General features: G+C 52.2%; 1 protein-coding gene across 2 annotated transcripts in view; it reads right to left on the minus strand.

Moving 5' to 3' along the window:
- The window catches only part of ERGIC1 (endoplasmic reticulum-golgi intermediate compartment 1), a 103,272-nt gene that overhangs the window by 16,891 nt on the left and 63,635 nt on the right, over window positions 1–22,746 (minus strand). The window contains exons 4-7 of one of the 2 annotated variants that reach the window (XM_043595907.1): window positions 20,363–20,457; window positions 16,850–16,974; window positions 8,276–8,380; window positions 3,437–3,497 (exon numbers count right to left, since the gene is read on the minus strand). In XM_043595907.1, coding sequence (XP_043451842.1) covers window positions 3,437–3,497; window positions 8,276–8,380; window positions 16,850–16,974; window positions 20,363–20,457 — 386 coding nt within the window. The remainder of the gene's footprint in view (window positions 1–3,436; window positions 3,498–8,275; window positions 8,381–16,849; window positions 16,975–20,362; window positions 20,458–22,746) is intronic. The other variant, XM_043595917.1, reaches the window with a different exon arrangement.

The raw sequence follows: 22,746 nt of genomic DNA on the forward strand, positions 1-22,746 counted from the left end.
TGAATGAACGGATGGAGGGATGGCTGGCCGGCCAGAGGAATGAATGGAGAACAGATGAATCAGCTTCTGATAAGCATGAGGTAACCGGAATCAAACACGAGGCAGATAGAATGCTGGCCCAAAGCTGCCAAATGTCACCCAGGAAAGGTGTGAATTCCCTTGCACCTTCTGGGAGGTTCCGAGAAGCCCAAAGACCCTTCTGTGGTTGCCTTCTACAGTCTCAGGTCAGGGATCATGGATATAAAAGCGCACGGGAATTTAGCCTTGAGTTTTCGAATCCTGGTCTACTGGCTGAATCAGTTCTGAGTCCTTGGACTCCCTTGCTCTAAGAGGGTAGGGGGTGTAGATGACAGCCATGGCCTCTTCCTGCTAATACTGCATCTTGGTGAGAAAAGGGTAGTGCTTCCTGAATTGTCTTGAGACCTGAACCCTCTGAAAACCTCAGAAAAGCCCTGCAGCTTCAGGTCTGAGCCCATGAAGATCCCAATACCCCACTTTCTCAAACCTGCTGTGGTCCTCGGGTATCAGGAGCAGTAGAGTTACCCAGGATTTAAAAGGCAGACCCCTGGGCCTCACCTGGAGATCCCTGCTCAGTGGTTCTGGAGTGGGGCTCAGAATCTGCATTTGAGATACAGCGCTCCAGATGCCCATCACCCCAGGTTAAAAACTTGAGGGAAGGAAAGAGTGAATGCCTTATGAAAAATCACACTCGTGGAAGTTCTGTTACAATTTGTACAAAATATAGAGGATCCTAAAAAGAAAACCTAAAACCGCCCACAAATCCGCCATCCACAGAAAACCATGGGTTCACGTTCTTGCGTATAAACTGCTAGACTTATACATATATTCATGTCTTCCTAAAATTCGATCATACCGTACCTTTTTTCTAAGTACTAAACACCACAGATACCATTTTAGGCCCAAGACACAGAAGGTAAGCTCTGTAAGTGTTTCTTTTATTTGCTGCAAAATCCTCTAGCACAGGGCCTGGCACATAGTACGTCCTCAATAAACGTTTGCTGCCTGAATGCCAGCAGAGGTCTGACACATCATGGTCAGTGGCTGCACGCAACTCCCAGCGCAGCCCCGTAAATGTACTCAACCGACCCCCCCCACCCCGACCCCATGGCTAGACACTGACGCTGTTCCTCATTTGCACTCTTGTAAACAATGACCTAATGAACATTATTTTCCTAAATCTGTGCACACTCTCTTAATTATTTCCTTAGCTTACTCTCCTATGAGTAGAAATGATGACTCAAAGGCAATGACCATATTTAGGGCCTTTGATAGCCTTTGCCAAATGCCCACTAGAGACACCGCACCTAATTCCACCCACATGGATTCCTTGTCAGTGGACCCCCTCCAAGGGGCTGCTGGCTCCCACCTGATCCTGTCAGGCCCACGTACCCTTTCGCTCCCTCCCAACAGCTTATTATGGAAAAATTCAAACACAGAAAAAATGGGGAATCATATTATGAGCCCCACATACCTTATTCCCCAGGTTCGGCAATTAACAACACACGGCCGATTTTGCTTCATCCCTACCCTACTGTTCCCCCCCCCACCCCATTTTATTTTGAAGCAAATCCCAGACATCACATCAACTCATCCACAGATATTTTAGTTATGTCTCCATAAAAGATAAAGACTCTTAAAAAACAAAACACAACAACCACGATGTCATCGTCATGGCTAAAACATCGACAATCACTCCTCAGGAGGAAAACAGGTCACTCCAAGTGGGGGTTACTTTAGACAAGATGCTCAGGGAGGGCCTCTTGGAGGCGGTGGCTTTTGAGCAGAGACCTATATGACAGCCCTCAGTGGGAAGGTCTGGGAGCAGAGAGGGCAGGCAGCAAAGGCAAAGCCCTGGCAGGGACACCAAGCTGGAGGGCCGAGGGAAGGAAAAGCCAGCCCTACCCCTGGCTGCCTGTTGTCTGATCTAATGCATTTTCCTTCCCACGGAAGCCAGCCCGGGATGGCTTTCGTCACTAGCCCTGGGGCAGGCAAGGTTTTCTGCGCATATGCTCTGGTTCCTTTCCTCGCTCGGTTCTATTTCAATATCAGGCCGCCAAGGGGTCCATGCTAACTGCAAGTGCACGTGGATGGCCGCCTTGGGACGGCGCGCTGCCCTTACCCAGAACTGCAACGACTACGCCATCACCCGAAGGATCATCACCCTCACTTACAATCAGACATTTGCATGAAAAGAAGGCACTGCTCACACTCATATGCTGCAGGAGGCAGCACGGAACGGGCGCGCACCCGGGGGGAAAGCAGCGGGATAATGTAAATAAAGCAAAGACCGCAAATACCACAGACATTACCGGAATGGTAAAAAACTAGAAAAAACCAGACAGACATTTTCCACGAGAAGACAATGCCTTAAAAGAGCACAGCAGAGCTGCTAGATGGGCGACCATGCCTCTGTCACCACTGGAAAAACTGTACAAAAATTGTGGTTAACGTAACAACGTCAAGTACAAAAATCAGAAGGTAAACTGCTGTCTACTTGCTTTGAAAAAATGACCTCCGCTGATGGACAAGGGTTCACGGGGACACGGAGAAATGAAAAGTGTGATTTGTTGTGGCGGGGGGGGGGGGGGGGGGGGAAGGGTAGGTCATGGACAGCTGTTTTCTTTTGCGTGAATTTCTGACTATCAGAGAGAACAGTGTATTTTAAGAAACAATGAGAAAAGCCTTATGGGTAAAAAAAAAGTGAGCTCAGGTGAGGAAATAAGTCAAGGTAACCTGTCTTGCAGGATCCAGCGGATGAATGCATTTAAGCAGACGTGCCACCTGGACCCATTCTGTGCATGCATCCGTGGCCCTAGGTGTGTGAATGTGTGCATGTGTAGGTGTGTAAACATTCATTAGATGAGGCCACAGACAGCTGTGTACATACGTGTGTCAGCGTGTAAAGACATGGAGCCCTCTTTACTTAGGGCCAAGATGCCAGAATGCTGAGGGGGTAGACAGCTCAGGGAGGGGGCACTGGTGGGTGGGAGGGGCTCAACCAGGAGGAGAGTATGGGGTTGGGGGGCGGCCCAGGTGGTCAGACCTGACTGGGCCATCCACAGCCCTGTTCTCACAGTGCCACTGGAACCAAAATAAATCCTGGCTCTGCCATGACTCCCTGTGGGATCTTAGGTGATTATATTGCCTAAGAACAATCATGTGGCATGAGAACAATAATGATGATAATAGCTGGTATTCACTGAGCACTTATGATGTTGCCTAGGGCTGTCACATACTTTCCCCAGGGGGCACAGGTCCCCTTCTCTGTAAGACGGGGCTGGTTCCACCTTCCTCACAGGCCAGCTGTGGGAACGAACGAAGCATTAACAGCTCTGCTCACGGTGAGTGCTTGATAAATAAATGTTCCCTTCTTCTCCCCCTTTCCCCGCCCCCAGTCGGGATATGGGATACATACGGTTGGAGGTGAGTCTGTCTGCTCCCCCGAGAGCGTTGAAAGCTCCATGGACATTCTGGACCTGTGGAGAAGCACAGTGAGGGGGCTGACCTCAGAATGCCACCACCTCCAGGTATAGCCCTGGCCGTGAGGGGACGGCCAGGTGCCACCTGGTTTAGGGACCTTACCCAGCACAGTCTGTCTCGTAGAGAAGCTGTGGGGAGCAAGAGAGAGACACGGGACGGGTCTGGCACCTGGCAGGCACTAGCTTGCTTCCCATCTTGGGTACCTCTAATGTGCCATTCTGTCCTGTGTACTTCTAGCCATCTCATTTAATGCCCCTAATGATGTACTGTTGACCCCATTTTATAGAAGAGCAGACCAAGGCTTGGAGAAGCACTGAAACTTGTCCAGCACCACACGGCTGATAACTGGCTGAGCCAAACTCCAAATTCAGGTATCTGACCTCAAGCCTGAGCTCTTTCCATCAAGGCACTCAGGAAATACAAGTACAGGTGAGTCTAGGTCCCAGCACACGCCTCCTGAGATCCTCTACAGCTCACAGTTCTCTGAGGACCCAGGGCTGCTGGCCTCACTGTATCTGCTACAGAGAACATGTAGCAGTTGTGGGGCTGAAGGCCACACCCTACCTATTCCCTGATGATGAGGGGAAACCACGTCAGCCATAGGAAAGTCTAAAGCAGGGCAAGGCATGGGGTACATGGGGCATGCCACCATGGGCATGGTTAACAGGAGTTGCCAACGTAGACACGCTGGAGGGCTTCTTGGAGGCAGTGACACTGACACCCAGGAAAGTGGGAAGTTAATCAGGCAAGCAGCATGTGTGAAGGCATGAGCCTGGAGACTGAGGAATAAACAGAGGCCTATGTGGCCCCAGAGGAAGGAGGTAAGAAGCAGGAAGTAGGGAGGTCAGAGAGGAGGTGAGAACAGGCTCCTGCAGAGAGGGCCACTTCAGGAACAGTGGGAAGTAGCTGGGTGGCCTGATCTTTGATCCTGGTCTCAGGTGGCTGACGTCTATCAAGCACTTAACAGAGCTGCATACCCTTAACAAGTCCAAAGAAAAGGAAAATCTGTCCAGTGCTGCCTTAGGGAATGACAATCTGACGACTTGGTTTCTAACCCAAGAAGATGGTGGTTATGGACACGAGAGCGAGAATGTTCCCTCCCACAGTCACGTGTCATGGTTTTATCTCACATTCATTTGTATGATCACTTGATTAACTTCTGTTTTCCCCTCTAGACTGTAGGTTCCACAAGAGCAGGGACCGTGCTTGTCCTCAGCAACGTGCACAAGGCACATCATGCGCCTAATAGGTGCTCAAGAAATATCTGTTGCATGGATGATGGATAATAGATGGGTAGATGGAGCCTCAGTTGTTCTGGGTTTTTTCCACTTAAAGAAAATCCTATTTCCACCATAACCATGGCCAAGAAGAAGGCTGTTACTGCCCTGTTCTGTCCACAGCACACAACAACACAAGACTGCCCCCTCTCCTACCCATCTGTCCCCTTCCTTTCTCCCTGCTACCCAGCCTCAGTCCGTGCCCTGGCTCCCCTGGCCCTGGCTGCAGCCCTTCTGTCACCTCCACTCTGGCCTCACGGCCATCCTCCACACCGCAGGCGGGTGCTCTAACACACCAACCTGCCCGAATCTAGTAAAACTCAGCTCTCTGCTCCCATCCCAGGACACTTCCGCACCCTCTCTGCCAACTCCGAGGAGCGCTCACTTCCCAGGCTTCATTACAGAACACCATTCTGATGATGTGGACACCTGCTGATTCATTTTTTCTAAAATAACCTTGTGGCTCTTTTATACGAAAATGACCGACTGGGCGTGTCATAGAGTGGGAGATGTGGGAGATGCCCCTTTGCCCATGAGACTTCCCTGTGAGCCTGGCCAAATCCTCACTCTCAGGGCTTGACTTACATGTCACCTGAGAGGTCACCTCCCTGACCTCCCAGGCTGGGAGGTACCCTGTCCCTGCTCCCATATCACTGCCCAGAATCCTCTGCCTCTCTTGTCCTTAGCCCTCCTTGTCCTATATCATCACGTTTATTTGTTTGATCTTTTCTTCTTTGGAGAGCAAGAACCCTGTATTGTTTACCCATCATGTAGCCCCAGGGCCTGGCACAGAGCAGAAATTTCAAGAGGGTCTGATGGATCCATGACTATAGGGGGCACAGTGACAGAAGACCTGGGGCCAGACATATCTGGTTTCTTAGAAGCTGTGTGACCTTGGGCAAGCTACTGAATCCCTCTGACCCAGTTTTCTCATCAGGAAAAATAAATGCCATCCAGTATCCTTGAGGGGAGTTTTTGTGAGGACTCAACAAGATGTCATCTGTAATGTTGCTCTCTAGGTAAGGAAGTGCAGGCTGCCGGGGTCAAAACCTCCCACAGGGGAGGAGTGTGGTGTGGTACAAAGACTGGGTTTGAACTCTGCCTGTGCAGAGCTGAGTGACCCTGGACTCACAACTCCACGTGTCAGTTTCCTCCTGTGCCCACTAGAGTTCACAGAGACCACCCTCCCAGGGCTGTGGTGCAGATTTGGTGAGCTGGTGGGTGCAAAGGCAGCTAAGAGACTGCCCAACACCTAGTATGTGAAGGGCCCACTGCCTACTACATGCTTGTGGTTTGTTAGCTACTGTCCCACTGGGGGTGGTGACCACCCCACATCCTGTCTCCTTCGTGGCCGTGTGAGCCCCTCAAGGGCTGGCAGCATGCCTTTTTTTTTTGTTGTTTAATTTTTTAATGTTTGTTTATTTCTGAGAGACAGAGTGTGAGCAGGGGAGGGGCAGAGAGAGAGGGAGACACAGAATCTGAAGCAGGCTCCAGGCTCTGAGCCGTCAGCACAGAGCCTGACGCGGGGCCTGAGCACACAAACCGCGAGATCATGACTTGAGCCGAAGTCGGACGCTTAACCGACTGAGCCACCCCAGTGCCCCAGGGCTGGCAGCATGCTTTATCTTGCAGGGCCTGGTGCAGAGTGAGGGTACAAATAGCAACAACAGTGGTAATAGCTCACTTCACTGACCACTTACTCTGTGCCCGGCACTGTTCTACGGGCTTTGTGTGCATGAATTTGTTTTATCTCCACTACAATCCTATCAGGCGGGTACTATTACTGACCCCATTTTACAGATGGGATAACTGAGGCCCACCAGGAATAAATACTTTATCCAAGGTCACACAACTAGTAAGTGGTAGAGCCACGATTTGAATCCAGAAAGACAGGCTGGGAACCTCCGCATGACAACCCCCGGAATGGAGAGATGGGATGATATGCGTGGTGAACCCTGTGTGAAGTGAGTCCCATAGTCCTGGGGCAGGCCGAGTGTGTAGTTAGGGAGTCTGGCTCATGGCACTCAGGCAGGCCAGGATTTCTCTGTTCCTAAGCCCTATCTCCAAGAGGAAAAATCTCTGTGATTTCCAAAGGGACTGGAAAGGTGATGATTGGGCCACTCAGGCCGGGCACAAGGGGCCACGTGCAGTGGAGAGAGGAGGTGTGAGCGTGCACACGTGCTTAAGGGGCAGTGTGCACTCAAGAGGGTGCATGGGGACGCAGAACCAGCAGTGTGGCCTGAAACCAGACTGTTGATTCAAACTCAGGCTCTGTGACAGACTGCACCCTCCCTGTGCCTCAATTTCCTCACCTGTAAAATGGAGAAAATAAAGTACCCACCTCTTGGGCTGCTAAGCATGAAGAAGGTCATGCTTATAAAGAACAGTGCTTGGCAGGTTCATGTGAGTGGGGCAGTGCAGGCATGAGCGTGTATGTGAGACCTTCCAACGTGGGTGAGTCTGTGCACTTCCGGGTGGTGTGTGTTTGTGCAAGGATCTGAGTGTGTGTCCATCTGGTATGTGTGCTTAGGGATGGATCTTAGGGTGTACGTAGGAGCACAAGTATGTCTGGGCATACCTTTCAGTGTGTGTGATGCGTGTGTGCATATAAGTGGCATAATGTTGTGTGTGCTGGGCTTGCGGGCCTGTGTGAGCCCCATGTGCACACCACCATTCCTGAGGGACCCCACCCCCCAGCACCCTCAACCAGGATCCGGGATTCTCATCAAGCAAGGCTTGGGGGCAGGACCTGGGGTCCCGATCCCAGCACTGTGGCTGGAGCAATGACTTTCCCGCTCTGAGCCTCAATTCCAGAATCCACCTTTAGGACCACGGTGAGCGGTAGAAAAAAGAAAGAACATCCAAGCTCCCCTGCCTGTGGCTGGTAGAGAGTGGGGGTGGGGGGGGGGGCGCGCCTGTGTTCCGTCCCCTCACACTGCTGCCATGGGTAGGGAGCTGCTGGGCCAGGCCCGCTGAAGGCGGCCCTCTCCATCATAACAAGGACTGTCAGAAGGCTTCATCCACTGTGTTACCCCTATTTAGTGGGCGTGGGTACTGGGCTGGAAGGCAGAAAGGGCCACAGAGGGGAGCAGGCCGGACTCTGGCATCAAACAGATCTGCTGGCAGACCCTGGACAAGAGGCTTCTCTGGGCCCAGCTCCATAACTGTAACACGCGGTGCCTCCTTGTGCCTCATAAGGCTGTGCCAGCACGGAGAAAGCACCAGCACTTAGTACTTGCTCATGAAAAGCAAGTCCCTTTCCCCAGCCTCCAGGTCTCAACCCAAGGTTCCAAGCCCAGTGCACTGTCAATAAAACTCCAGTCGCACGCCCAGAAGGAATGATACAGAGGAGCTGTTTGACGGAGCAGAGACTCAGAGGAGGTGACCCCTCTACACGTCATCTCTCTGTGCCCAGAGAGGACAGAAGCCTCCGGGTGACACGGCTGCCTCGCTGTACGCCCAACCCAGTCATGTCACCTTGAGTGTGCCCTGCTCACCTGCAGTGTGTCCCCAAAGGAGAGCTTGTGGATGACATGGGTCATGTCCGGGTTCTGTGGCTGGGCTGTGGCACTGTGTGTAGACACGTGGAAGTTGCCTGGGACCTGGGGGGAGAGATACAGGTTTCAGGAGTGTTGTTGGCTGCCGCAGAGGGTGGGCTGCAGGTCTTCACTCTGGTGTCAGACAGATCTGGATTTGGATCCCAGCCTGGTCCCAGCCATGGGACTCTGAAGGAGCCACCGCCCTTCCCTGAGCCTCAGGTTCCTCATCCGTAGAATGGGCGCAGTAGCAGAAGCTACCCGAGGGGGCTGCTGGGATTATGGGAGGAGGAAATACATGTGAGGCATCCAGCTGGGCCCCTGGCACAGGCCAGAGCTCGAAATGGCAGCTGCCCACCAACTTCCTGGCTGTCGGCCCCATAGCAGGTTGAGGCCCACGGACCAACCGAACCTGCTCAAAATCCAAATCAACACCACCGTTCACCCCAATTTGCCCCATCACCTTAGGCTGGGGGATCCTTGAAGGCACGGCTGTGGTGGCCTCCTCTCCTCCCTGGGCCTTGAGGCCCTGGCAGAGCACAGCCCAGGAGAGGCACTGATATCCTGTGACAAGGACCTCCCTGGGTTCTGCTGGGGCATCTCTGTTGCACTAAAAGGCCCCTCCTCCACCAAGCTACTCAGGCCAAGCCCTTGGGATCATCCTGGCCCCCTACCTTTCCCTCACACCTGGCCTCCTGCTCACCAGGAAAGTCTGTCAGCTCCAACCTCACGACATGTAGCACCTGACCTTCTCAAGCCTCCAGTGCTCCCCTGGGGCAGCTTCCTCACTGGGCTCCCAGCTTGCACCCTTGGCACCCACAGGCCCTCCCCCAACAACAGCCAGAGGGGTCCTTTTGAACCCTACCTGTGATCGTGTCACTCCTCTGCTCACAACCTCCTTTGTGTACTCCCTCTGGCCGGGAACGGCCTACCGTGGAGGTCCTACCTCGGTCCTTCGTACTTGTGACCCCTTCCTGGAACCCTCTTTGACATGGCTCTCCTCTCCCTGTTTTCCCTCAGGCCTCTGCTCGGGGAGCCCCCTGATCCCGATTCCCCAAACCCTTTGGCCTGCTAAAGCACTCAGCAGCACCTGCCACCGTATCTTTATCTCGTTCTATTCTGCTTCCTCACCGGGGAACGTAAGCTCCATGCTGGTAGGGAGTTGTGTCTGATTTGCTCTGCACTCCCCAGACCCTGGTAGATGCCCACTACATTAGGTACTGGATGAATGAACAAACCAAAGAAAGACATTAGTTCTTAAAATAGCATTTGTGGGGCACCTGGGTGACACAGTCAGTTAAGTGTCTGACTCTTGATCTCGGCTCAGGTCACGATCTCACGGTTCATGAGATGCAGCCCCGCACCGGGCTCTGTGCTGATGGTGCAGAGCCTGCTTTGGATCCTGTCTCTCCTTCTCTCTGCCCCTCCCCCACTTGTGCTCGCCCGCTTGTGCTCTCTCGAGCGCGTTCTCTCTCTCAAAATAAATAAACATTGAAAAACTGTTCTAAATAAAAAGTAAATAAATTCTGGAAATAGCATTTTTGATTGTGACATCTGGTAATTTCTATTTTACAGAAAAGAAAACTAAGGCTCGGAACAGTGAAGACACTTGCTCAGAAACATGCCAAGAGCTGTGGTTTGAACTCAGGGATGCTGGCCTCCAGACTCTGCACACTGAAGCTGGACATGATACTCCCTCCCTCCATTTACCTCAGCAGCCCTGGGTTGATGGCCACACGCAGCCATCCTTTGGGACGTGCTGGTTTTGGGAAGACAGCCCAGACAAGAACCTGACCCTGGATGAGCCTCTGGCCTGTGGTGACACAGGTTTGGAACAGAAAATGAGACTGCGTGACCCACACCGGACCAGAGAGATGTAGACCATGGGGGCCGTGGGGAGGGCCCCCAACTCAGTTGGGAGTGTTCCGAGAGGGCTTCTCAGCAGAAAGGGCCCTCTTGTGCTAAGGCTGTAAAAATGAGTCTGCAGTACTCGGGAAGAGGGGGAAAGGCATCAGAGCTGATGGGTCAGCATGACGAGTACGGAGGTCAGAAACTGCCCGGTTGGTGGGCACGTGTAAGGAACTAGAACGGTTCCTTACAGGGGTGGTAGTGGCAGAAAATAAAGAGGCATAAGAGGGAGATGGGGCCGTTCAGTAAAGGCCCCAAATGCCATGCTGCAAAACGCAGTGTATTTTATTCCAGTTCAACGAACTGCATCAGAGGAAGGAATATGGCTTAGAGCTTCCGGCTAAGCAGCAGTCCCTCAAAGTCTGCTTGTTTGGTAAGCATGCCTGTTCCGAACACAGAGCTGTGGGCTGCTCACAGAAGTATTCCTGTCCTCACTAGGGCCTGGGCTTTGGACTCACCTGGAAGGTACCAGGCTGACAGGGAACGGCCTGGCCTCGGCTCACAGGTGAGGCTAGAACGGAGCCTGAGACGTGGGCCTCAGGGGCCCAATTACCCGTGGTAGAACAGCAGCTGAGCTCCACACTCCAGTCCAGCCCCACTTCTCAGCTGGGGCGCCTTGGGCAAGGTCAGTAACCTGTGTGCCTCAGTTTCCCCATCAGCAAGATGGAGACGCTAGCTGCAAAAGGTTACTGAGAGGATTAAACAAAGTGGGGAGTGCAAGGCCAATGGCAGCTGTTATTGGGCTGGGTTCCTAGCATGAACGTGTTCGTCATCAGAGCCAGGACAGAAGAACCCTCCTGGAAGACAGAACCACATGTACGCAGGCAGGGCATGGGGAAAAGCCCACTGTATCTTAAAAAAATATGTTTAAACTTTATTTTTACTTATATAAATAATAAATTATACATTTATATTATACAAAAAGGCACATGATTGGGGGGCCTGGGTGGCTCAGTCAGTTAAGCATCCGACTTGGGCTCAGGACATGATCTCACAGTTCATGAGTTCGAGCCTCGTGTCGGGCTCTGTGCTGAAAGCTCAGAGCCCGGAGCCTTCTTCAGATTCTATGGCTCTCTCTCTCTCTCTCTCTCTCTCTGCCTCTCCCCCACTCTGTGTTTCTCTCTCTCAAAAATAAACAAAACATTAAAACAAAAATTAGAAGGAAAAAAAGGCACATGATCAAGTGAGGACTAAAGGTCCCGTTGTCTATCACCTCTGGAAGAAACCAATAGCGTCCAGCATGTGTCCTTTGGCGTTCTTCCCTGAAGTGAGTGACACGGGGCCTCCGGTGGGCAGAGTTCAGAATGGGGTTTGGAGGCTGGGCCTCACGCTCCCAGAGTGAAGTGAGTCAAGGAGGCTGGCTCCCGCGCCATCTGCCACCCGCTGCCTCCCCCCGAGGCTGTGACTCAGTGACCCACTCCCCCTCCACAAGGAATCCATCACAGGTGGCTGACTCATGCCAGCACACGCTGGGCTGAAGAAAGAAACGACGACGCTTTTAGAGCCTGTGACTTAGGAACCTACGTCAGTGTCTCTGATAGATTTTAGAAGCATATAGATGGAGCCAGGCCCCAAACCCGGGCCCATCCTGCCCTCCTCCTGGGGGCTGGCTGATTAAGCGAGGAGTCTGGGCTGCTGGGGGCTGACGGGGCAGCCTGGAACACTCGAACTCGGACATCTGACTGCTGGCCAACTTCCTGATGGACAGATAAGGAAGCCATGGGGCAAGTGTAAGCCTGATGCTGGGAGATAAAGGGGTGGGGGCCAGCTACTAACCTCACCCATCATCAGGGCACACCGTCACGCTGGCTTTCTTGTCTGAGCACTGCCTGACTGAGAGCTCCTAGGAGGCAGGAACCCTGAACACAGGCAGAGTGGGAGCTCCCTTCAAGAGTACGAGGACAGAGGGTGGCCTGAGCCGTGACCTGGAGTGAATGGACACCAGTGGTCACAGCTCGTGTGACCAAGATGCTGGCAAGAAGAAGCAACAGGGGGGCGCAGGGGGAGAGCAGGGGCCCGGCGCCAGGCTGCCTGGGTTCAAAACCTACTTAATCTCTTTGGCCTCCGTTTCCTCAGAGCTGCTGCAAGGAGTAAGTAGGTTAATACAGGAAAGGGCCAGGTAAGAACCCAATCGGTGGTAGCCATAAGGCAAGGGCCAGCTTCACACCTTCCTAGAATCCCCGGCCCTCGCCAGCCAGAGAAGAGCAATTTCTTGAATGCCATCCACGCACATTTTAGGAGCACACCTGCACCCAGGTGACAGTGGGTGCCAGCTGATGAGATCACGGATGCTCCCACTGATGGGAGATAAAGCAGGCCAGGGAAAGGGCACCGAGGCTTGTTCCCATCCCTACAGAGTTAAGTGCTTTGTATTTTGTTAAAAAAAATTTTTTTAAATGTTTATTCATTTTTGAGAGAGAGAGAGAGAAAGCGGGCAAGGGGCAGAAAGCGAGGGAGACACAGAATCTGAAGCAGGCTCTAGGCTCTGAGCTGTCAGCACAGAGCCTGACACAGGGCTCGAACCCATGAACCGTGAGATCACGACCTGAGCTGAAGTCGGACGCTTAACTGACTGAGCCACCCAGGCGCCCCAAATGCTTTGTATTTTAATTTGCTCATGTCTTACAATCTGTGAGGGCAATATTACTATCCCCATGTTACAGATGCGGAAACTGAGGCTTAGAGAGGCTAAACTGCCCAGAGTCATTCATTCAATCAGTGAGCACTGTAGCCAGGATTCTCGACCACAGATAGGTCTGACCCCAAAGAGCAAGTTCCACTCCCCACTCTGGGGGCCCCACCAAAGCCCATCTGAGGGGAGCCGACCACAGCCTGGGCGTGTTTGCTAAAGGGGGGAGGAGGGTGCGGTGCTGAGCTATCTCCTGGGTGGTGTTTCTCCTGTGTCCATCCCGGGCTGGGTGCCAAAATGGCCCCTTCTCGTTCACCGTCTGGGGCATAAATATTTGTTTAAGCCAGGTGATCATAATACCCCTGAGGGGAGGCTCCCACAACCGGGACTGTGTGTGTGTGTGTTCATCCTCAACTGTCACCCCTCAGACAGGCCTCCCCTTACACCCCAATCTCAGTGGTTTCTCTCCCTTATTCTCCACCCTAACACCCTCTTCATTCTCTTCACGGCTGCTTTACCAAAACCGCAATTTGCCTGTTTGAGTGTTTACCTGTGGGGTGGCTACCACCCCATAATAGACCACAGTGCCATCAAGGTCAGGGACCATGATCGTTCCTTCTAGCACTGCATCCCAGTGCCAAGTGTGGAGCCAGGCACAAAGCACTCAATAGCATGATGTATGAATGAATCAGCAAGGGGCGGGACGCAATGGTCCAAAGAAGTCAAGAAGTGAAATGGGGGTCAGAGGAGAGGGAAGGAGGGACTCCCCGGAGGGACCCACGTCAACGAGGTCTGTGGAAGAGCAGCAGTTCTCCAGGCAGAGCAAGAGCCTAGGCCTACCACCAACTCGCCTATCTCCCTGCGTGCCCACACGCCCGCCCGCCCTCCCTCCTCTCCAAGGCCGCCTCTCCAGCCCGCTGCTCTCTCTCACGTCATTGGCGTCCCCTGCAGCTCCCAGGTCAGTCACCCCACCCACGCAGCACCGGCCCCTCCCCTTTGATCCATGTTCTCTTCTAGATTCTAGGGCCCGCCTAGGCCTGGTTCCCTCCTACCTGCCTGGCGGCTCCTTCTCCTACCTTTCATCACCCCCCTCATCTCCCCACTCCTCAACGCTGGAGCATATCAGAAATCAGTCCTGAAACCACATTTGCATCAAGACTTTGGGTTCTTGCATTTTGGTGCCACAGGCCCTTTGCCAGTCCGGTGACACGTGTTTTAAATGTTTAAGATGTGTTGAATGTATCCAATACATAGGATTATGGAGGAAAGAAATGATGTGTAAGCAGTAATTAAAATACGAAAAAACATACTTAAATAGGCTTCTTTATTACCACAGCAAATAATAAGACCGGGTCACAGGTCAACTGATCACTCTGATTTCAAAGTAGTGATGAATGTAAATAGTATCTCAAAATTATCTGCAACTATTTTAACGTGATATAAATATCGGCAATTTATTGGTGACAGGTCACAGGTGCTGCTAAGGCTACTATGGTTTGTAGCCAACGTTCATCATAGGAGAAAATGCTGAATTTGAGTCAGAGCTTCATAAAAATCAACGTGTCATTTTTTTCCCCCATGCAAGTTCATAGACCCCTTGGATTCAGTCTACACTCCCTGGGGTGTCAGTGAACTCCAGGTTTGGAAAAATTTCTATACCTTCTCTCTGGATAGTTTAGCTTAGGCCAATAATCCGCAAACATTCGTGGCATTGGAATCCCCCGGAAGGCTCGTTATAACACAGATTAGGGGGGTCTGAAGCGGGGCCCAAAAATCTGCATTTCTAGTAAGTTCTGAGTTGGTACTGATGCTACTGGTCTGGGGGCCTACTCTGAGTAGCGCTGATGGAGACCTAGGACCCCAACATCATCTATTCACTGATGACCCCCCCACGTTTACATTCCGGCTCAGAACACTCTCCCGAACCCCAGAAACACACCTCCGATGTAGTATCTCTGGGAGGAATCCCAAATGAAACACATCCAGAATTGAACTACAGTTTCCCAGCCCTAATGCCCACAGAATCCATGCTTGCCCAGACTTCCATATCCAGAAAATGGGACCCTCTGCTTGTCCAGACAAAAACCTAAGAGGTTTCTTTGATTCCACTCTTGCCCTCACTACCCATATCCAACCGATCGGCAAGTCTCGTTGACTCCACATCCCTAATCTGGCCACTTCTCTCCAACTCCACTGCACACCCAGTGACCATGACCTCTGCTCTTGGCCCCTCCAGTGTGCTCCCTGCACAGCTATCACCATGAGCTTTCTAAAGATTTGCAGTCCAACAGAACTTTCTCTGGTGATGAAAATGTTATGTAGCACTAATATGGTAGTCACTAGTCTCACGTGGCTATTAAGTACTTGAAATGTGACTAGTGAGACTGAAGGACTGAATATTTCACTTTATTTAATTTTAATGAATTCAAATTTAAATAGCATCACATGGCTAATGGCTACCATACTGGTATAGTATAGGTCTTTATTTTTTTTTAACTTTTTGAGAGCACGTACACACGTGCATGTGAGCAGAGGAGGGGCAAAGGGAGAGGGAGGGAGAGAGAGAAAGGGAGAGAGAGGGAATCTCAAGCAGTGGAGAGGAGAGGCCCCGAGACTACGTGGGGAGAGACAGGTCCAGTCACACCGGTGTCCCAGCCCAGCCTTGCAGCCACTCAGCGGAAATTGTGGGAAGGGAGGGCACATGCCCTGTTGAAAGGGGCAGCTCCAGATATCTGTTGACAATGGGATGTGTCCCCAGCGTGGCTAGAGCCTCTGACTTTGAAAATCTGGAACTCTGGGCTCCCAGTCTTTAGCTATTGGCTCTGACGTGTTTGAATGCTATACAGGACAAACGTAACTTGTCTTTGGGTTGGGTGTGGCCAGTGAGCTTGTGATGTCTGATTCAGATGTCGGGGACCAGAGGAAGGGTGTTCTGAGCAAAGGCTACAAGAGGGCAAGCAGAAGCCAGGAATGGCCAATGGCTCAGTCTGGCTGGGACCGGGAATGGGAGTTATGGAACACGGGAGACAGCTGTGTGATCTTGGGCAAGACACTCAACCGCTCTGGGCGTCCGTTTCCTCATCTGTAAAATGGTGCCACCTCACAGAGCTATTTTTGCAAGGCTCCGCTGTGATTAATACATAAGAAGAGCTGAAAAGGGTGCAGCGTGTGTGGAGCCAAGGTTGCTGGCTCCCGCCAGGGTTCCCTCGTACTCCCAAATGCACTGTGCTCACATCCTCGACTCAGGATCTGAAGTTCCTGGTTCTAGCAACAAAACCACAGTAACACCTGAACGGTCCTTTGGGGGCCTACCAGCTGCTTTCAAATGCACCCCAATCTCGCTCCTCCCCTGCTTTATTCCTCGTCACATCGCGACCCACCAAAATGCTTTTCAGTTAGCGTGCTGTCTATATCCCCCTACTAGCATAGGAGCTCCGACAGCGCGGGAACTCTGCCCACCTACCCCGTTCCGTGCCACCTACTCAGAGTGGCCCCAGAGCTGACACAGAAGGTGTCCAATAAACGTTTTTCGAATGAATGTGTGATAGCTCATTTAATCCTCATGCAAACTTTGGGAGCTGGGTGGTATCGTTCTATTATTACCATCATCGTATCCTCACCCTAAAGACGTAAAAACAGGCTATGATGGGTGGAGTGACTCAGAGGGCGCTGCTTGGCCAAGAAGGGGTAGAGCCGGGATGCACACTCAGGGCTCAGGACTGCAAATCCCATGGTCTTCTTAACTGCCGCTCCCTTCCCCGGCGGGAGGAAGAGCAGCCCCTTCCTGAACCAGCCAGTGGGGGCTCCGTGCCTCTGGGAGCCTGGAACCCTCACCCAGAATCTCAGCAGGAAACGCTGCCGGCCACCCTGATGCTTGTCAGTCCCTGGCTGGGGGGGGAGGCTGAATGAGCGCATAGCTCTGAACACCCGGATTCTGGGAGGAAGGGGACCGAAGGGATGGGGAGTGGGGAAAAGGGGCCCGTGCAGGGTCTCCGTACCTTGTTGATGCTGAACTGCCCCTCAAAGCGGCAGCCGGCCCCGTTGTTCAGTGGGATCTTCATCGAGTTGTCAATGTGCCCCACCTCATGCCTGCCCATCTCATCCTGTATGTCAAGTCCGACCACTGCAGGGGCCAAGGAGAGGAGAGAGTCACAAACACCCAGAGAAATGGGGATGGGGCCCAGCCCTTCATCCCTGGACCCCCTCCTCTCATCTACTCCATGGACAGGTGGGCCCTGGGCCTTCCAGGCACCCACAGCCTAGGGCCCAGAGCCACAGAGAGGAAGGCAGCCAGCAAGGCTGGACTGAAAGGGAGCAAGCCCACAAGGTCCCTGCCACTGCCTGAGGCTGCAAAGGAAGAGGGGAAGGGGGGGGGAGGGGGGCGGCAGCTAATGGGGTGAAAATGGGTGATAACAATTAGACCTTCCTTGGGAATTATGAGGATCAAATAACATGTGTAGAAAATGCTTAGAACAGGGGCTGACGTATAGTAAACGGCAAGTGCTTAATGAACGTCAGCCCCTAATGGTTCTCAGTCTCTGGGTTTGTTGGGTAAGGTTTTAGGCAGGCATTCGTTCACTCATCATTCATTCATTCATTCATTCACACCTTTTTTTACCCAATGCCTATTCCTGCAGGCCCTGCCCTCCCGGAGCTTAGGTACTTTTCTGGGCTCCTCAGTACACTGAATGGGAAACTTGGGGCTTGGGAGTCCCGGTCTTTGACTCCAATGTGACTCTTTACCCGTGACTCAGCTTCCCAATCTGTAAAATGGGCAGGCCCATGCCAATTGCATCCTTTGAGATGGTTTAAGTGGCACGGCTTTGCAAACTATGAAAACACAGACATTTCCCTGAAAGAAGCACTGGAAAGGAGGTTATGACACAGAGAAAGAACTGGAAGCAGTTTTATGTGAGCCAACCCTACAAGGGAAAAATGGGAACAAATGTATCCCTCAGTGGTGGTGGGGAAGTGAGGGAGGGCCCATCCACAGAAGGAAAGATGATGTAGTCGTTAAAAATGACGCTCACAGGTCTGTAGTATGTGGGAAACGCTGATGCCGTAACGTTTGGTTTAAGAGAAATGCAAACAGGACTCGCGGCTCCACCCCTGGGAGCCTGTTGTCTAGATGCACACATGTCCAGACGTGTGTGCGAGGCTGCTCTGGGCAACTTGATTTGAAATTGTGACGAGTGGAGGCAACCCAGCTGCTTGTCAACAAGGGACTGGTCAATGGAACAGTCTCCTCTGGAATGCGGTGCAGCAGGTACGAGAACTGAGCTAAATCCATGTGTGGGGAGAGGCAGCTCAGAGCAGGGCAGTGACTAAGAGCTTGGGCTCTGGGGCTGCCACTGTCTGTGGTTCCTGGCCTTGCCCCTTACCAGCAGTGGGACCTCGAGCAAATCCCCTAGCCTTCCTGTGCCTCGGTTTCCTCCTCTATCCTAGGCTTGTGAGGATTTCGAAAATTAAAATAGTACTAGGTGCTAGACACCCTTCTAAGTGCTTTCTACATAGGAGTGCACCATCCGAGCATCCCTGTGGGGAAGATAATATTAGCAGACCCATTCTATCCTGGGGGACACTAAGGCACAGAGAGGTTAAGTAACTTGCCTGGGGTCGTACAGCTAAGAAACACTGGAGCGTGGATTAGAACCCACAGAGTTTCGATCCAGAGGCCACACCCTTTGGCCATTCCACTGGAGTACGTCTCATCTTAATGCACTAACACAGCCAAAGGATTCAGGACGGAGCCTGGTTTGGAGCAGGAGCAGAATCAATGGCAGCTGTGGTGATCATCTTACTAATATTATGAGTAATGTAAGAATAGCTCTAAGATATTAGCATAAAAAACAAGAAACCCCAGAAAGGTCCCACGCAGTTGGGTCCCAATTACATGAAAAGTAAAAAGAAAAAACAACACCTGCCACCTAAACGTGATATGCGTTTGTAGACGGGGGGACAGACACACAAGGCAGGCACCCAAACACAGGGGTGGAGAAGGGGTCCCGGCTGCTAGCAGGGGCTTCCTCTGGGGTGGATGGCACACTAGGGAACACGGACTTCAACTTTTCTCTTTGTATGTTTCTGTATTTTGAACGTGATTTTTTTTAAGCCAAAAAAAAAATATTCCTGTTATTAGTTAGCAATAAAATATCACTTTTTAAAGCAGGATAGGAGATTGCACACACAGCGTGATCTCAGCCGTGTTTAGAAAGGCGCAGAAAGGAAGGCCAACGGGATGGGATGGCGTCAAATGTCAACTGACGCTGTCACTGGGGGTGGAATTATGGGCGATTTCTTCTCCCTGCTGCTCTGGATTTTCCAAAGGTACAATGATGAACGTGCATTTTTTTTTTTTTAATAATAAAAATCTGTTCTCTTAAAGAACAGCCAGGGTGCGGAGCTCGAGTGTAAGATGCCTGGGTTCGGGTTATGGCCCCACAGAGAGGCAGCGCCCCGTGGGCTAGTGCAGCCCCAAGCTTAAGGTTGCCTGGCCCCTCCTGGGCCGCTGCCCGTAGCTGGGACGCAGCCTGGAACCACATCCCTTCCCTCCCCTACCCCACTGGTCCCAGTCCTCTGGCCTGACTAAGAATTTCCTTGTTCCAGAGACACGACCTACTCCTGACTGAGAAGCTGCCAGATGAATTATTTTTCTAAGGGAAAAAGAAAAAATAAAAATAAAACCGACCTATTTCAACAGGTTCCCTGGCTTGGGGCCCACTGTGGATTCAAAATTGTGATGTAATTCTCACCAAAAGCAATAACAGAACTGAATCTCTCCCTATCTCTGCCTGCGGACACACCCAGTGTTCTGTCCTTCAGGAGGAAGGGCGTGGGTGGGAGAAGGGCCTGCATCGGGTTATGTGCCAACCTGGGGCAAAGGGACACTAGACATCCCAGTCCAGGAAGGGACACCCAGTCCACTCAATAAGAAGTCTAGGGACCGGCTCATCAGACCCTCCCGGAAACCTCAGGCAACAGATAGCATTATAAACCCATTTTTATAGATGAGAAAACAAGCTCAGAGAAGTCATACCTCAGCCTGGGTCAGAGTTTTAGTGAGCAAAAGAGGTCCGAGGTCTCCTTGCTTTAAGATGCTTGAGAGGTTATATGACCCTGCCCCCACCCCCCACGGCACCCTACAGCCTCTTGCCAAGATATGGGTAATAACAGCCCGGCCCCCTTGCTATGGGGCAGGATAAACTGTGGTTGTCAGTCACATGCCACAGCTCCCCGTGAAATCCGGCTGAAAACATGGCTACCCTCCAGAGGTAACCTCCGTTAGCCATTTCGAGTACTTTGTATTCTACAAAACCTCCAAATGCAGGCACATTTGATTACATTCCGCACCCCCCCCCACCCCCAAAAGGAACAAGGAGAACCTTATGCGACCTGCTATTTGCAGCCTGCCCTGTTTGCTGACTTGTCCCGGTTATCTTGTCATCTCTGCACACTCAGCTCTGCCTAACAGAGGGGCCTTGCTGGAGCAGAGGGCTGTTGGGAATACTCACATTCGCAGTGCAAATTGGGTAAACTGATGTTCAGGCTGACGTCAATTTTGCCCCCGCTGTCCTTGTCCGGGTCATCGACATAGAGCTCATTCACGCTAAGGGAGACAAATACAGAAGCCTTCACTGAGAGGGGGCACCCATCACAGATGCCGGGGACAGCCAGGAGCCATTTCCCTTGGTGACCACTGCTCAACCACCCATCTAGGGGAAGCCTATCTGCTCAGGCACAGGGGAGCAGGGCTCCCATCTTGAGGGCCCCTCCAAACACTGGCCTTACCACTCAGAGGGAGGGGGCTGGGGTGGTGATAACGGGCACGGCTTTTGGCGTTAGACAGATTCAAATTCCAATCCCAGCCCTGCCATTTTCTATGTGAGCTCGGCAGAGCCCGTCTTCGAGTGGGATATCACCACCTACCGTGAATGGGGTGGTCTGAACACCTGAGTGAAAAATGGGAGTCTTATTAGGCCGCAGGGCCTGGTACCTCCAGGCATATGGTACCCTAGTCCCTACTCTCTGGAGCCATCTCCCACTCAGCTGGGAAGTGGGGATTCCCTGGGCGCTCACCCTCGATGCTCAGCCCTCACAAAGCCCTGGAGCGAACACCAGGTCCAAGATGCAACTAGACGTGACTAGTTTGTTAGTGTCCTGTGGCTGCAGCATAAATTATCACAAAGCTGATGGCTTAAAACGAGTCACGTTTATTATCACCTTGCACTTCTGGAGGTCCACAGTATAAAACAGGTCTGTGGGGCCGTACTCCTTCTGGAGGCTCTACGGGAGAATCCTTCTAGAGGCTGCCTAAGTTCATAGCCTCTCCTCCACCTTCACACCCAGTAGAACCACACAGCATCTTCACTCCTCTCTGGCCTCCTAACTCCCTCCTACAGCACCTCTGGTCATTTCATCTCGCCCACCAGATAACTCAGGGCCATCTCCCCGGCCCAAGAGACTCGACACAATCACATTTGTAAAGTTCCTCTGGCCACGTAAGGTCACACGTTCACAGGTTTCAGGTCTTTGTGAAGAGAGGCACAGTTTGGGGGCAGGGGGCCCCATGGACAGTCATGCCACCTTGCTATCTGGGACAAGGGTGCCACAACAGGACCTGTCAGCAACGTGAATTTATTCAACAAATACTTTTCGAGTGCCTGCTACCTGCCAGGCACTAGAGACAGTGGGTAACGCAGTCAGACATGGTCTCTGTCTTCATCAACCTTAGAGACACCACTCGCCTCCTTAAAAAATACCTTCCATCATGGAACTGGAGAGTGTGATGCTAAGTGAAATAAGCCATACAGAGAAAGACAGATACCATATGGTTTCACTCTTATGTGGATCTTGAGAAACTTAACAGAAACCCGTGGGGGAGGGGAAGGAAAAACAAAAAAGAGGTTAGAGTGGGAGAGAGCCAAAGCATAAGAGACTGTTAAAAACTGAGAACAAACTGAGGGTTGATGGGGGGTGGGAGGGAGGGGAGGGTGGGTGATGGATACTGAGGAGGGCACCTGTTGGGATGAGCACTGGGTGTTGTATGGAAACCAATTTGACAATAAATTTCATATATTGAAAAAAAAATACTTTCCACCAACTATGATTATTGCTTGGTTGGAAAGTTGTGGGGTGACAAGGGAGGGATAACAGGACAAGTGACCTCTGGGGAGAATGGGCCAGAAGGACTTCTCGGAGGAGATGGGAGCGGAGGCCTGAAGGAGGAGGCTGCCCCAGCAAAGAGGTGGGGGTGGGGGAGGGGAGGATCTTTGGGACAGAGTGTGCAGAGGCCTGGAAGTAGCTATTTTGGGGAACTGAGGAAAGGTCACTGTGGCTGCAGCGTAGAGCGAAGGGAAGTGGGCTGTGTGATGCAGCTGGAGAATGGGCAGGGGCTGTGTCAGGGAGGCCCGGAGGCCCTGGTAAGGCCTTCACACTCCATCCAGACAGAGTGCAGCCGCATGGTCAGTCTTGCCCTTTAATAGGCTTCCTCTGCAAGGAAGACTGACCGGAGGGGCCACTGTGCACTGGGGAAACCACACAGAAGGCAAGGGATGGCCTGGATTGGGTGTGTTGTGGGAGGGGGGCGCGGGAGGGAGGGATGCCAGATATGTCAGCTATGGGCCGTGGGGGGCTCAATGGAGGCATGCAGGCAGACCGCCATGTGTCTTTCTGGAAACATTTGTTGGGCTGGGAGCTCCTGGAAGAAGAGCAGTGAGGAGGGAAAGGCACTGAGTTGCAAACGGCTGTGCTGAGCTTGAAGTGTCGTAGAGGCATCTTTGAAGAGCCGCTGAGTGGACGCCGGGTGGCCGTGTCTGAAGGCCACTTCTGATTCCCAGAGCACTTCCCAAGGGGAGAGGGGACCGAATCTAAAGGCTCGGCCCAGTGGGCAGGTATG

The sequence above is a fragment of the Prionailurus bengalensis genome, chromosome A1 (genome assembly GCF_016509475.1).
Source record: "Prionailurus bengalensis isolate Pbe53 chromosome A1, Fcat_Pben_1.1_paternal_pri, whole genome shotgun sequence".
NCBI lineage: Eukaryota > Metazoa > Chordata > Mammalia > Carnivora > Felidae > Prionailurus > Prionailurus bengalensis.